Source organism: Oncorhynchus keta, unplaced genomic scaffold (genome assembly GCF_023373465.1).
Source record: "Oncorhynchus keta strain PuntledgeMale-10-30-2019 unplaced genomic scaffold, Oket_V2 Un_contig_5402_pilon_pilon, whole genome shotgun sequence".
NCBI lineage: Eukaryota > Metazoa > Chordata > Actinopteri > Salmoniformes > Salmonidae > Oncorhynchus > Oncorhynchus keta.
In genome coordinates this window covers 1-15000 of record NW_026288267.1, presented here as the reverse complement: position 1 = coordinate 15000, position 15000 = coordinate 1, and the positions used below count along the sequence as shown (strand labels likewise).

General features: G+C 44.3%; 1 protein-coding gene and 3 long non-coding RNA genes across 7 annotated transcripts in view; 1 reads left to right on the top strand and 3 right to left on the bottom strand.

Moving 5' to 3' along the window:
* Window positions 1–3921, bottom strand: part of LOC127925275 (uncharacterized) — a 4548-nt gene extending 627 nt beyond the window's left edge. The window contains exons 1-3 of one of the 4 annotated variants that reach the window (XR_008120308.1): window positions 3414–3921; window positions 834–1125; window positions 34–240 (exon numbers count right to left, since the gene is read on the bottom strand). This is a non-coding gene — a long non-coding RNA (uncharacterized LOC127925275). Of the gene's footprint in view, window positions 1–33; window positions 241–633; window positions 756–807; window positions 1126–3413 lie in introns of those variants that run through there. The other 3 variants (XR_008120307.1, XR_008120309.1, XR_008120310.1) reach the window with 3 other exon arrangements.
* Window positions 1–12405, bottom strand: part of LOC118382262 (circadian locomoter output cycles protein kaput-like) — a gene marked incomplete at its 5' end in the record, with an annotated part of 24071 nt that extends 11666 nt beyond the window's left edge. Inside the window, 7 exons of the mRNA XM_052510142.1 lie at window positions 6072–6359; window positions 7588–7767; window positions 7832–7903; window positions 8486–8824; window positions 11652–11759; window positions 12030–12136; window positions 12261–12405. Of these exons, the coding sequence (XP_052366102.1) occupies window positions 6072–6359; window positions 7588–7767; window positions 7832–7903; window positions 8486–8824; window positions 11652–11759; window positions 12030–12136; window positions 12261–12405 (1239 nt within the window). The remainder of the gene's footprint in view (window positions 1–6071; window positions 6360–7587; window positions 7768–7831; window positions 7904–8485; window positions 8825–11651; window positions 11760–12029; window positions 12137–12260) is intronic.
* On the bottom strand, window positions 1773–3356 carry LOC127925277 (uncharacterized). Its single transcript, XR_008120312.1, has 3 exons — window positions 3041–3356; window positions 2865–2952; window positions 1773–2099 (listed from the first exon to the last, which is right to left on the bottom strand). It is a non-coding gene; the product is annotated as an uncharacterized LOC127925277 (long non-coding RNA).
* LOC127925276 (uncharacterized) lies at window positions 9591–11039 on the top strand. The gene is made up of 3 exons (XR_008120311.1): window positions 9591–9884; window positions 10151–10192; window positions 10360–11039. It is a non-coding gene; the product is annotated as an uncharacterized LOC127925276 (long non-coding RNA).
* Window positions 12406–15000: the final 2595 nt, after the last annotated feature.

Here is a 15000-nt window from a genome sequence, read left to right as displayed (position 1 = left end):
ATGGGGTCAATATATATCGTACCTGTATGGGGTCAATATATATCCTACCTGTATGGGGTCAATATATATCCTACCTGTACAGGGTCAATATATATCCTACCTGTATGGGGTCAATATATATCCTACCTGTATGGGGTCAATATATATCATACCTGTATGGCTGAAGGCTGTGCTCTGTGTAGCTGGTCCTATATGGGGTCAATATAAATCCTACCTGTATGGGGTCAATATATATCCTACCTGTATGGCTGAAGGCTGTGCTCTGTGTTGCTGGTCCTATATGGGGTCAATATACATCCTACCTGTATGGGGTCAATATATATCCTACCTGTATGGGGTCAATATCCTACCTGTATGGGGTCAATATATATCCTACCTGTATGGCTGAAGGCTGTGCTCTGTGTAGCTGGTCCTATATGGGGTCAATATAAATCCTACCTGTATGGGGTCAATATATATCCTACCTGTATGGGGTCAATATAAATCCTACCTGTATGGGGTCAATATATATCCTACCTGTATGGGGTCAATATATATCCTACCTGTATGGGGTCAATATATATCATACCTGTATGGGGTCAATATATATCCTACCTGTATGGGTCAATATATATCCTACCTGTATGGGGTCAATATATATCCTACCTGTATGGAGTCAATATCCTACCTGTATGGGGTCAATATATATCCTACCTGTATGGCTGAAGGCTGTGCTCTGTGTAGCTGGTCCTATATGGGGTCAATATAAATCCTACCTGTATGGGGTCAATATATATCATACCTGTATGGGGTCAATATATATCCTACCTGTATGGGGTCAATATATATCCTACCTGTATGGGGTCAATATAAATCCTACCTGTATGGGGTCAATATATATCCTACCTGTATGGGGTCAATATATATCCTACCTGTATGGGGTCAATATATATCATACCTGTATGGGGTCAATATATATCCTACCTGTATGGAGTCAATATATATCCTACCTGTATGGAGTCAATATCCTACCTGTATGGGGTCAATATATATCCTACCTGTATGGCTGAAGGCTGTGCTCTGTGTAGCTGGTCCTATATGGGGTCAATATATATCCTACCTGTATGGGGTCAATATATATCCTACCTGTATGGGGTCAATATATATCATACCTGTATAGGGTCAATATATATCATACCTGTATGGGGTCAATATATATCCTACCTGTATGGGGTCAATATATACTACCTGTATGGGGTCAATATATATCCTACCTGTATGGGGTCAATATATATCCAACCTGTATGGGGTCTATATATTTCCAACCTGTATGGGGTCTATATATCTCCTACCTGTATGGGGTCTATATACCTACTACCTGTATGGGGTCTATATATCTACTACCTGTATGGCATCTATATATCTACTCCCTGTATGGGGTCTATATACCTCCTACCTGTATGGGGTCTATATATCTCCTACCTGTATGGGGTCTATATATATCCTACCTGTATGGGGTCAATATATATCCTACCTGTATGGCTGAAGGCTGTGCTCTGTGTAGCTGGTCCTATATGGGGTCAATATAAATCCTACCTGTATGGGGTCAATATATATCCTACCTGTATGGGGTCAATATAAATCCTACCTGTATGGGGTCAATATATATCCTACCTGTATGGGGTCAATATATAGCATACCTGTATGGGGTCAATATATATCCTACCTGTATGGGGTCAATATATATCATACCTGTATGGCTGAAGGCTGTGCTCTGTGTAGCTGGTCCTATATGGGGTCAATATAAATCCTACCTGTATGGGGTCAATATAAATCCTACCTGTATGGGGTCAATATATATCCTACCTGTATGGGGTCAATATATATCCTACCTGTACAGGGTCAATATATATCCTACCTGTATGGGGTCAATATATATCCTACCTGTATGGGGTCAATATATATCATACCTGTATGGCTGAAGGCTGTGCTCTGTGTAGCTGGTCCTATATGGGGTCAATATAAATCCTACCTGTATGGGGTCAATATATATCCTACCTGTATGGCTGAACGCTGTGCTCTGTGTTGCTGGTCCTATATGGGGTCAATATAAATCCTACCTGTATGGGGTCAATATATATCCTACCTGTATGGGGTCAATATAAATCCTACCTGTATGGGGTCAATATATATCCTACCTGTATGGGGTCAATATATATCCTACCTGTATGGGGTCAATATATATCATACCTGTATGGGGTCAATATATATCCTACCTGTGTGGGTCAATATATATTCTACCTGTATGGGGTCAATATATATCCTACCTGTATGGAGTCAATATCCTACCTGTATGGGGTCAATATATATATATCCTACCTGTATGGGGTCAATATATATATATATATATATATCCTACCTGTATGGGGTCAATATATATATATCCTACCTGTATGGCTGAAGGCTGTGCTCTGTGTAGCTGGTCCTATATGGGGTCAATATAAATCCTACCTGTATGGGGTCAATATATATCCTACCTGTATGGGGTCAATATATATCCTACCTGTATGGGGTCAATATATATCCTACCTGTACAGGGTCAATATATAGCATACCTGTATGGGGTCAATATATATCCTACCTGTATGGGGTCAATATATATCATACCTGTATGGCTGAAGGCTGTGCTCTGTGTAGCTGGTCCTATATGGGGTCAATATGAATCCTACCTGTATGGGGTCAATATATATCGTACCTGTATGGGGTCAATATATATCCTACCTGTATGGGGTCAATATATATCCTACCTGTACAGGGTCAATATATATCCTACCTGTATGGGGTCAATATATATCCTACCTGTATGGGGTCAATATATATCATACCTGTATGGCTGAACGCTGTGCTCTGTGTAGCTGGTCCTATATGGGGTCAATATAAATCCTACCTGTATGGGGTCAATATATATCCTACCTGTATGGCTGAAGGCTGTGCTCTGTGTTGCTGGTCCTATATGGGGTCAATATAAATCCTACCTGTATGGGGTCAATATATATCCTACCTGTATGGGGTCAATATATATCATACCTGTATGGGGTCAATATATATCCTACCTGTATGGGGTCAATATATATCCTACCTGTATGGGGTCAATATATATCCTACCTGTATGGCTGAAGGCTGTGCTCTGTGTAGCTGGTCCTATATGGGGTCAATATAAATCCTACCTGTATGGGGTCAATATATATCCTACCTGTATGGGGTCAATATAAATCCTACCTGTATGGGGTCAATATATATCCTACCTGTATGGGGTCAATATATATCCTACCTGTATGGGGTCAATATATATCATACCTGTATGGGGTCAATATATATCCTACCTGTATGGGTCAATATATATTCTACCTGTATGGGGTCAATATATATCCTACCTGTATGGAGTCAATATCCTACCTGTATGGGGTCAATATATATCCTACCTGTATGGCTGAAGGCTGTGCTCTGTGTAGCTGGTCCTATATGGGGTCAATATAAATCCTACCTGTATGGGGTCAATATATATCATACCTGTATGGGGTCAATATATATCCTACCTGTATGGGGTCAATATATATCCTACCTGTATAGGGTCAATATATATCCTACCTGTATGGGGTCAATATATATCCTACCTGTATGGGGTCAATATATATCATACCTGTATAGGGTCAATATATATCATACCTGTATGGGGTCAATATATATCCTACCTGTATGGGGTCAATATATACTACCTGTATGGAGTCAATATCCTACCTGTATGGGGTCAATATATATCCTACCTGTATGGCTGAAGGCTGTGCTCTGTGTAGCTGGTCCTATATGGGGTCAATATAAATCCTACCTGTATGGGGTCAATATATATCCTACCTGTATGGGGTCAATATATATCCTACCTGTATGGGGTCTATATATATCATACCTGTATGGGGTCAATATTTATCCTACCTGTATGGGGTCAATATATATCCTACCTGTATGGGGTCTATATATCCAACCTGTATGGGGTCTATATATATCCTACCTGTATGGGGTCTATATATTTCCAACCTGTATGGGGTCTACTGTATATATATATCCTACCTGTATGGGGTCTATATATCTACTACCTGTATGGGGTCTATATATCTACTACCTGTATGGCATCTATATATCTACTCCTGTATGGGGTCTATATACCTCCTACCTGTATGGGGTCTATATATCTCCTACCTGTATGGGGTCAATATATATCCTACCTGTATGGGGTCAATATATATCCTACCTGTATGGCTGAAGGCTGTGCTCTGTGTAGCTGGTCCTATATGGGGTCAATATAAATCCTACCTGTATGGGGTCAATATATATCCTACCTGTATGGGGTCAATATAAATCCTACCTGTATGGGGTCAATATATATCCTACCTGTATGGGGTCAATATATAGCATACCTGTATGGGGTCAATATATATCCTACCTGTATGGGGTCAATATATATCATACCTGTATGGCTGAAGGCTGTGCTCTGTGTAGCTGGTCCTATATGGGGTCAATATAAATCCTACCTGTATGGGGTCAATATATATCGTACCTGTATGGGGTCAATATATATCCTACCTGTATGGGGTCAATATATATCCTACCTGTACAGGGTCAATATATAGCATACCTGTATGGGGTCAATATATATCCTACCTGTATGGGGTCAATATATATCATACCTGTATGGCTGAAGGCTGTGCTCTGTGTAGCTGGTCCTATATGGGGTCAATATAAATCCTACCTGTATGGGGTCAATATATATCCTACCTGTATGGCTGAAGGCTGTGCTCTGTGTAGCTGGTCCTATATGGGGTCAATATAAATCCTACCTGTATGGGGTCAATATATATCCTACCTGTATGGGGTCAATATAAATCCTACCTGTATGGGGTCAATATATATCCTACCTGTATGGGGTCAATATATATCCTACCTGTATGGGGTCAATATATATCATACCTGTATGGGGTCAATATATATCCTACCTGTATGGAGTCAATATATATCCTACCTGTATGGAGTCAATATCCTACCTGTATGGGGTCAATATATATCCTACCTGTATGGCTGAAGGCTGTGCTCTGTGTAGCTGGTCCTATATGGGGTCAATATAAATCCTACCTGTATGGGGTCAATATAAATCCTACCTGTATGGGGTCAATATATATCCTACCTGTATGGGGTCAATATATATCCTACCTGTACAGGGTCAATATATATCCTACCTGTATGGGGTCAATATATATCCTACCTGTATGGGGTCAATATATATCCTACCTGTATGGGGTCAATATATATATATATATCCTACCTGTATGGGGTCAATATATACTACCTGTATGGAGTCAATATCCTACCTGCATGGGGTCAATATATATCCTACCTGTATGGCTGAAGGCTGTGCTCTGTGTAGCTGGTCCTATATGGGGTCAATATAAATCCTACCTGTATGGGGTCAATATATATCCTACCTGTATGGGGTCAATATATATCCTACCTGTACAGGGTCAATATATATCCTACCTGTATGGGGTCAATATATATCCTACCTGTATGGGGTCAATATATATCCTACCTGTATGGGGTCTATATATCCTACCTGTATGGGGTCAATATATATCCTACCTGTATGGGGTCTATATATTTCCAACCTGTATGGGGTCTATATATCTCCTACCTGTATGGGGTCTATATACCTACTACCTGTATGGGGTCTATATATCTACTACCTGTATGGCATCTATATATCTACTCCCTGTATGGGGTCTATATACCTCCTACCTGTATGGGGTCTATATATCTCCTACCTGTATGGGGTCTATATATATCCTACCTATATATCTCCTATATATATATCCTACCTGTATGGGGTCAATATATATATCCTACCTGTATGGGGTCAAGATATATATCCTACCTGTATGAGGTCTATATATCTCCTACCTGTATGGGGTCTATATATCCTACCTGTATGGCTGGGGGCTGTACTCTGTGTAGTTGGTCCTGTATGGGGTCTATATACCTCCTACCTGTATGGCTGGGGGCTGTACTCTGTGTAGTTGGTCCTGTATGGCTGGGGGCTGGACTCTGTGTAGTTGGTCCTGTATGGCTGGGGGCTGGACTCTGTGTAGTTGGTCCTGTATGGCTGGGGGCTGGACTCTGTGTAGTTGGTCCTGTATGGCTGGGGGCTGGACTCTGTGTAGTTGGTCCTGTATGGCTGGGGGCTGGACTCTGTGTAGTTGGTCCTGTATGGCTGGGGGCTGGACTCTGTGTAGTTGGTCCTGTATGGCTGGGGGCTGGACTCTGTGTAGTTGGTCCTGTATGGCTGGGGCTGGACTCTGTGTAGTTGGTCCTGTATGGGCTGGGGGCTGGACTCTGTGTAGTTGGTCCTGTATGGCTGGGGGCTGGACTCTGTGTAGTTGGTCCTGTATGGCTGGGGGCTGGACTCTGTGTAGTTGGTCCTGTATGGCTGGGGGCTGGACTCTGCTGTATGGCTGGGGGCTGGACTCTGTGTAGTTGGTCCTGTATGGCTGGGGCTGGACTCTGTGTAGTTGGTCCTGTATGGCTGGGGGCTGTACTCTGTGTAGTTGGTCCTGTATGGCTGGGGGCTGGACTCTGTGTAGTTGGTCCTGTATGGCTGGGGCTGGACTCTGTGTAGTTGGTCCTGTATGGCTGGGGGCTGGACTCTGTGTAGTTGGTCCTGTATGGCTGGGGGCTGGACTCTGTGTAGTTGGTCCTGTATGGCTGGGGGCTGTACTCTGTGTAGTTGGTCCTGTATGGCTGGGGGCTGTACTCTGTGTAGTTGGTCCTGTATGGCTGGGGCTGTACTCTGTGTAGTTGGTCCTGTATGGCTGGGGCTGGACTCTGTGTAGTTGGTCCTGTATGGCTGGGGGCTGGACTCTGTGTAGTTGGTCCTGTATGGCTGGGGGCTGGACTCTGTGTAGTTGGTCCTGTATGGCTGGGGCTGGACTCTGTGTAGTTGGTCCTGTATGGCTGGGGGCTGGACTCTGTGTAGTTGGTCCTGTATGGCTGGGGCTGGACTCTGTGTAGTTGGTCCTGTATGGCTGGGGGGCTGGACTCTGTGTAGTTGGTCCTGTATGGCTGGGGGCTGGACTCTGTGTAGTTGGTCCTGTATGGCTGGGGGCTGGACTCTGTGTAGTTGGTCCTGTATGGCTGGGGGCTGGACTCTGTGTAGTTGGTCCTGTATGGCTGGGGCTGGACTCTGTGTAGTTGGTCCTGTATGGCTGGGGGCTGTACTCTGTGTAGTTGGTCCTGTATGGCTGGGGCTGGACTCTGTGTAGTTGGTCCTGTATGGCTGGGGCTGTACTCTGTGTAGTTGGTCCTGTATGGCTGGGGCTGTACTCTGTGTAGTTGGTCCTGTATGGCTGGGGGCTGGACTCTGTGTAGTTGGTCCTGTATGGCTGGGGCTGGACTCTGTGTAGTTGGTCCTGTATGGCTGGGGGCTGGACTCTGTGTAGTTGGTCCTGTATGGCTGGGGCTGGACTCTGTGTAGTTGGTCCTGTATGGGGTCTATATACCTCCTACCTGTATGGCTGGGGGCTGTACTCTGTGTAGTTGGTCCTGTATGGCTGGGGGCTGTACTCTGTGTAGTTGGTCCTGTATGGCTGGGGGCTGTACTCTGTGTAGTTGGTCCTGTATGGCTGGGGGCTGTACTCTGTGTAGTTGGTCCTGTATGGCTGGGGGCTGTACTCTGTGTAGTTGGTCCTGTATGGCTGGGGGGGCTGGACTCTGTGTAGTTGGTCCTGTATGGGGTCTATATACCTCCTACCTGTATGGCTGGGGGCTGTACTCTGTGTAGTTGGTCCTGTATGGCTGGGGGCTGGACTCTGTGTAGTTGGTCCTGTATGGCTGGGGCTGGACTCTGTAGTTGGTCCTGTATGGGTATGGCTGGGGGCTGTACTCTGTGTAGTTGGTCCTGTATGGCTGGGGGCTGTACTCTGTGTAGTTGGTCCTGTATGGCTGGGGCTGGACTCTGTGTAGTTGGTCCTGTATGGCTGGGGGCTGGACTCTGTGTAGTTGGTCCTGTATGTATGGCTGGGGGCTGTACTCTGTGTAGTTGGTCCTGTATGGCTGGGGCTGGACTCTGTGTAGTTGGTCCTGTATGGCTGGGGGCTGGACTCTGTGTAGTTGGTCCTGTATGGGGTCTATATACCTCCTACCTGTATGGCTGGGGGCTGTACTCTGTGTAGTTGGTCCTGTATGGCTGGGGCTGGACTCTGTGTAGTTGGTCCTGTATGGCTGGGGGCTGTACTCTGTGTAGTTGGTCCTGTATGGCTGGGGCTGGACTCTGTGTAGTTGGTCCTGTATGGCTGGGGGCTGGACTCTGTGTAGTTGGTCCTGTATGGGGTCTATATACCCTACCTGTATGGCTGGGGCTGTACTCTGTGTAGTTGGTCCTGTATGGGGTCTATATACCTCCTACCTGTATGGCTGGGGGCTGTACTCTGTGTAGTTGGTCCTGTATGGCTGGGGGCTGGACTCTGTGTAGTTGGTCCTGTATGGCTGGGGGCTGGACTCTGTGTAGTTGGTCCTGTATGGCTGGGGGCTGGACTCTGTGTAGTTGGTCCTGTATGGCTGGGGGCTGGACTCTGTGTAGTTGGTCCTGTATGGCTGGGGGCTGGACTCTGTGTAGTTGGTCCTGTATGGCTCGGAGTTCATCCTGCTGTCTCTGGATGTTGGCCTGTATCATCCTGGTCCTCTGCTCCAGCTGGTTCTTTAGGTGCTGCATAGCATTCACCTGGGCTGAGAACTCAAGCACCGGCTTGGGGTTGGAGGGGGGGAGTAACGGGGGAAGAGAGAGAGGGAAACAGAGGGAGAAAGATTGTTCCCACCATGTTATATGACCAGCAAGCAGCGTCAGGCTACAATAGGTTCTTCTGTCTGCTGTCTGAATGGCTGGAGGGAGGTTCTGCTGTCTAACATACTAGTACTGAATGGCTGGAGGGAGATTCTGCTGTCTGACATACTAGTACTGAATGGCTGGAGGGAGGTTCTGCTGTCTGACATACTAGTACTGAATGGCTGGAGGGAGGTTCTGCTGTCTGACATACTAGTACTGAATGGCTGGAGGAGGTTCTGCTGTCTGACATGTACTGAATGACTGGAGGGAGGTTCTGCTGTCTGACATACTAGTACTGAATGGCTGGAGGAGGTTCTGCTGTCTGACATACTAGTACTGAATGACTGGAGGGAGGTTCTGCTGTCTGACATACTAGTACTGAATGGCTGGAGGAGGTTCTGCTGTCTGACATACTAGTACTGAATGGCTGGAGGAGGTTCTGCTGTCTGACATACTAGTACTGAATGGCTGGAGGGAGGTTCTGCTGTCTGACATACTAGTACTGACTGGCTGGAGGGAGGTTCTGCTGTCTGACATACTAGTACTGAATGACTGGAGGGGAGGTTCTGCTGTCTGACATACTAGTACTGAATGGCTGGAGGGAGAGTTCTGCTGTCTGACATACTAGTACTGAATGGCTGGAGAGGTTCTGCTGTCTGACATACTAGTACTGAATGGCTGGAGGGAGGTTCTGCTGTCTGACATACTAGTACTGAATGGCTGGAGGGAGGTTCTGCTGTCTGACATACTAGTACTGAATGGCTGGAGGGAGGTTCTGCTGTCTGACATACTAGTACTGAATGGCTGGAGGGAGGTTCTGCTGTCTGACATACTAGTACTGAATGGCTGGAGGGAGGTTCTGCTGTCTGACATACTAGTACTGAATGACTGGAGGGAGGTTCTGCTGTCTGACATACTAGTACTGAATGGCTGGAGGGAGGTTCTGCTGTCTGACATACTAGTACTGAATGACTGGAGGGAGGTTCTGCTGTCTGACATACTAGTACTGAATGGCTGGAGGGAGGTTCTGCTGTCTGACATACTAGTACTGAATGACTAGAGGGAGGTTCTGATGTCTGAATGGCTGTAGGGAGGTTCTGCTGTCTGACATACTAGTACTGAATGGCTGGAGGGAGGTTCTGCTGTCTGACATACTAGTACTGAATGGCTGGAGGGAGGTTCTGATGTCTGAATGGCTGTAGGGAGGTTCTGCTGTCTGACATACTAGTACTGAATGGCTGGAGGGAGATTCTGCTGTCTGACATACTAGTACTGAATGGCTGGAGGGAGGTTCTGCTGTCTGACATACTAGTACTGAGTGACTGGAGGGAGGTTCTGCTGTCTGACATACTAGTACTGAATGACTGGAGGGAGGTTCTGCTGTCTGACATACTAGTACTGAATGGCTAGAGGGGGGTTCTGCTGTCTGACATATTAGTACTGAATGACTGGAGGAGGTTCTGCTGTCTAACATACTAGTACTGAATGGCTGGAGGGAGGTTCTGCTGTCTGACATACTAGTACTGAATGGCTGGAGGGAGGTTCTGCTGTCTGACATACTAGTACTGAATGACTGGAGGGAGGTTCTGCTGTCTGACATACTAGTACTGAATGGCTGGAGGGAGGTTCTGATGTCTGAATGGCTGGAGGGAGGTTCTGCTGTCTGACATACTAGTACTGAATGGCTGGAGGGAGGTTCTGCTGTCTGACATACTAGTACTGAATGACTGGAGGGAGGTTCTGCTGTCTGACATACTAGTACTGAATGACTGGAGGGAGGTTCTGCTGTCTGACATACTAGTACTGAATGACTGGAGGGAGGTTCTGCTGTCTAACATACTAGTACTGAATGGCTGGAGGGAGGTTCTGCTGTCTGACATACTAGTACTGAATGGCTGGAGGGAGGTTCTGCTGTCTGACATACTAGTACTGAATGACTGGAGGGAGGTTCTGCTGTCTGACATACTAGTACTGAATGGCTGGAGGGAGGTTCTGATGTCTGAATGGCTGGAGGGAGGTTCTGCTGTCTGACATACTAGTACTGAATGGCTGGAGGGAGGTTCTGCTGTCTGACATACTAGTACTGAATGACTGGAGGGAGGTTCTGCTGTCTGACATACTAGTACTGAATGGCTGGAGGGAGGTTCTGATGTCTGAATGGCTGGAGGAGGTTCTACTGTCTGACATACTAGTACTGAATGGCTGGAGGAGGTTCTGATGTCTGAATGGCTGGAGGGAGGTTCTGATAATGGCTGGAGTTCTACTGTCTGACAATAGTACTGAATGGCTGGAGGGAGGTTCTGCTGTCTGACATACTAGTACTGAATGACTGGAGGGAGGTTCTGCTGTCTGACATACTAGTACTGAATGCTGGAGGGAGGTTCTGATGTCTGAATGGCTGGAGGGAGGGTTCTACTGTCTGACATACTTACTGAATGGCTGGAGGGAGGTTCTGATGTCTGAATGGCTGGAGGGGAGGTTCTGATGTCTGAATGGCTGGAGGGAGGTTCTACTGTCTGACATACTAGTACTGAATGACTGGAGGGAGGTTCTGATGTCTGAATGGATGGAGGGAGGTTCTGCTGTCTGACATATTAGTACTGAATGCCTGTAGGATGTGTGTCACACTTAGCGGTGTCCCAAATAAGCACCCTATTCCCTATTTAGTACACTACTTTTCACCAGGCTCCATAGGGCTAAGTCAAAAGTAGTGCACTGTATAGGGCTGTAACCTTGGATAGATGGGTACCAGGTGAATAGGGTGGATAGACAGGCGTTTCTCACCTCTTGTTGTTGGTGTTGTTGTATCACAGGATGGACAGGAGCCACTGTGTCCCGTGGTCTGAGAACTCATAGACTACACACACGCACACCGACACAGACAACAGATACCGTCTGAGTTTGATTCCACTTGCAGTTGATTCAGAGTCGATTCAATTTAGATTCGTCTCAGGTTGAATTGGACCTGGTCATGTCCTGCTCCTCCACAACAGATTCAATTCATTTTGTATTTTAATAGCACCTGTTGGATTCACCCAATCGCCCAGTCAAAACAAACTTGCTTATTTTTGGGGGGTTCTGTCCAATCACTTTCTGTCCAGTCGCATTCTGTCCAATCAGGGCTTACCTGGCTGCTGATGGAGGAGCGTCTCTGTGATGTCATCTCGATGGTGGAGGCAACATGTGACTGATGAGGGGCGTGGCCATGTCCATGTGGGAGCTTGGAGGCTGTTGCTATGGAGATGAGAGATCCTATTATAGTCAGAGATACCGATGTGTGGTCTGAGTGGTGTGTGTGTGTGTGTGTGTGTGTGTGTGTGTGTGTGTGTGTGTGTGTGTGTGTTCTCTCTACAGGTACAGGTGTTGTCTGAGAGCTGTGAGGAGGTCTTGTGTGAGGACAGAGAGGTGGAGGAGGGGGTGTGGCTACGGTCAAAGCGTTCCAGGGCCTCTTTTAGGCTGGAAACTGTGTTGAGCTGAGACTCAGATCCACTGTCTCGACTCTGCTTGAGGGAGGAGAGAGGAGAAGGAACTAATCACAATGGAGGTAGATAGACATCTACCACTTAGACAGTCATAGTTATATTAATAACAGATATCACTGAGACAGTCATAGTTATATTAATAACAGATATCACTTAGACAGTCATAGTTATATTAATAACAGATATCACTTAGACAGTCATAGTTACATTAATAACAGATATCACTTAGACAGTCATAGTTATATTAATAACAGATATCACTTAGACAGTCATAGTTACATTAATAACAGATATCACTTAGACAGTCAGTTATATTAATAACAGATATCACTTAGACAGTCATAGTTACATTAATAACAGATATCACTTAGACAGTCATAGTTACATTAATAACAGATATCACTTAGACAGTCATAGTTACATTAATAACAGATATCACTTAGACAGTCATAGTTACATTAATAACAGATATCACTTAGTCATAGTTATATTAATAACAGATATCACTTAGACAGTCATAGTTACATTAATAACAGATATCACTTAGACAGTCATAGTTACATTAATAACAGATATCACTTAGACAGTCATAGTTACATTAATAACAGATATCACTTAGACATAGTTATATTAATAACAGATATCTACCACTTAGACATCCTAGTTGCATTAATAACAGATATCACTTAGACAGTCATAGTTATATTAATAACAGATATCACTTAGACAGTCATAGTTACATTAATAACAGATATCTACCACTTAGACAGTCATAGTTACATTAATAACAGATATCACTTAGACAGTCATAGTTATATTAATAACAGATATCACTGAGACAGTCATAGTTACATTAATAACAGATATCACTTAGACAGTCATAGTTACATTAATAACAGATATCACTTAGACAGTCATAGTTATATTAATAACAGATATCAACAGACAGTCATAGTTACATTAATAACAGATATCACTTAGACAGTCCTAGTTACATTAATAACAGATATCACTTAGACAGTCATAGTTACATTAATATCATCAGTCCTAGTTATATTAATAACAGATATCACTTAGACAGTCATAGTTACATTAATAACAGATATCACTTAGACAGTCCTAGTTACATTAATAACAGATATCACTTAGACAGTCAGTTACATTAATAACAGATATCACTTAGACAGTCATAGTTATATTAATAACAGATATCACTTAGACAGTCATAGTTACATTAATAACAGATATCACTTAGACAGTCATAGTTACATTAATAAAAGATATCATGACAGTCATAGTTATATTAATAACAGATATCACTTAGACAGTCATAGTTATATTAATAAATGATATCACTTAGACAGTCATAGTTACATTAATAACAGATATCATTAGACAGTCATAGTTACATTAATAACAGATATCACTTAGACAGTCAGTTATATTAATAACAGATATCACTTAGACAGTCCTAGTTATATTAATACACAGATATCACAGACAGTCATAGTTATATTAATAACAGAGGGAACAGACAGTCATAGTCACCTCTCCATAACAGATAGAGAACAGAACAGTCACATCTCCATAGTTACACAATAACAGATAAGTCACCTCAGTCATAGTTACATTAATAACAGATATCACTTAGACAGTCCATAGTTACATTAGAGAACAGATATCACTTTGACAGTCAGTTATATTAATAACAATCACTTAGACAGTCATAGTTACATTAATAACAGATATCACTTAGACAGTCATAGTTACACAGAGAACAAGTCATCTAATAGCTAAAGAGGGAACAGAATCAAGGTGATCTCATCTCACCTTGTCCACAGTTACCAGAACAGGGGGCTCTTCAATGATACCCAGCTCTCCATACGCTGCTCTGCCAAGTCACCTCCGTAGCTACACAGAGAACAGAACAAGTCACCTCTCCATAGCTACACAGAGAACAGAACAAGTCACCTCTCCATAGCTACACAGAGAACAGAACAAGTCACCTCTCCATAGCTACACAGAGAACAGAACAAGTCACCTCTCCATAGTTACACAGAGAACAGAACAAGTCACCTCTCCATAGTTACACAGAGAATCAGAACAAGTCACATCTCCCATAGTCACCTCACCTCTCCATAGCTACACAGAGAACAGAACAAGTCACCTCTCCATAGTTACACAGAGAACAGAACAAGTCACCTCTCCATAGCTACACAGAGAGACAGAACAAGTCACCTCTCCATAGCTACACAGAGAACAGAACAAGTCACCTCTCCATAGCTACACAGAGAACAGAACAAGTCATCTCTCCATAGCTACACAGAGAACAGAACAAGTCATCTCTCCATAGCTACACAGAGAACAGAACAAGTCACCTCTCCATAGCTACACAGAGAACAGAACAAGTCACCTCTCCATAGTTACACAGAGAACAGAACAAGTCACCTCTCCATAGCTACACAGAGAACAGAACAAGTCACCTCTCCATAGCTACACAGAGAACAGAACAAGTCACCTCTCCATAGCTACACAGAGAACAGAACAAGTCACCTCTCCATAGCTACACAGAGAACAGAACAAGTCACCTCTCCATAGCTACACAGAGAACAGAAC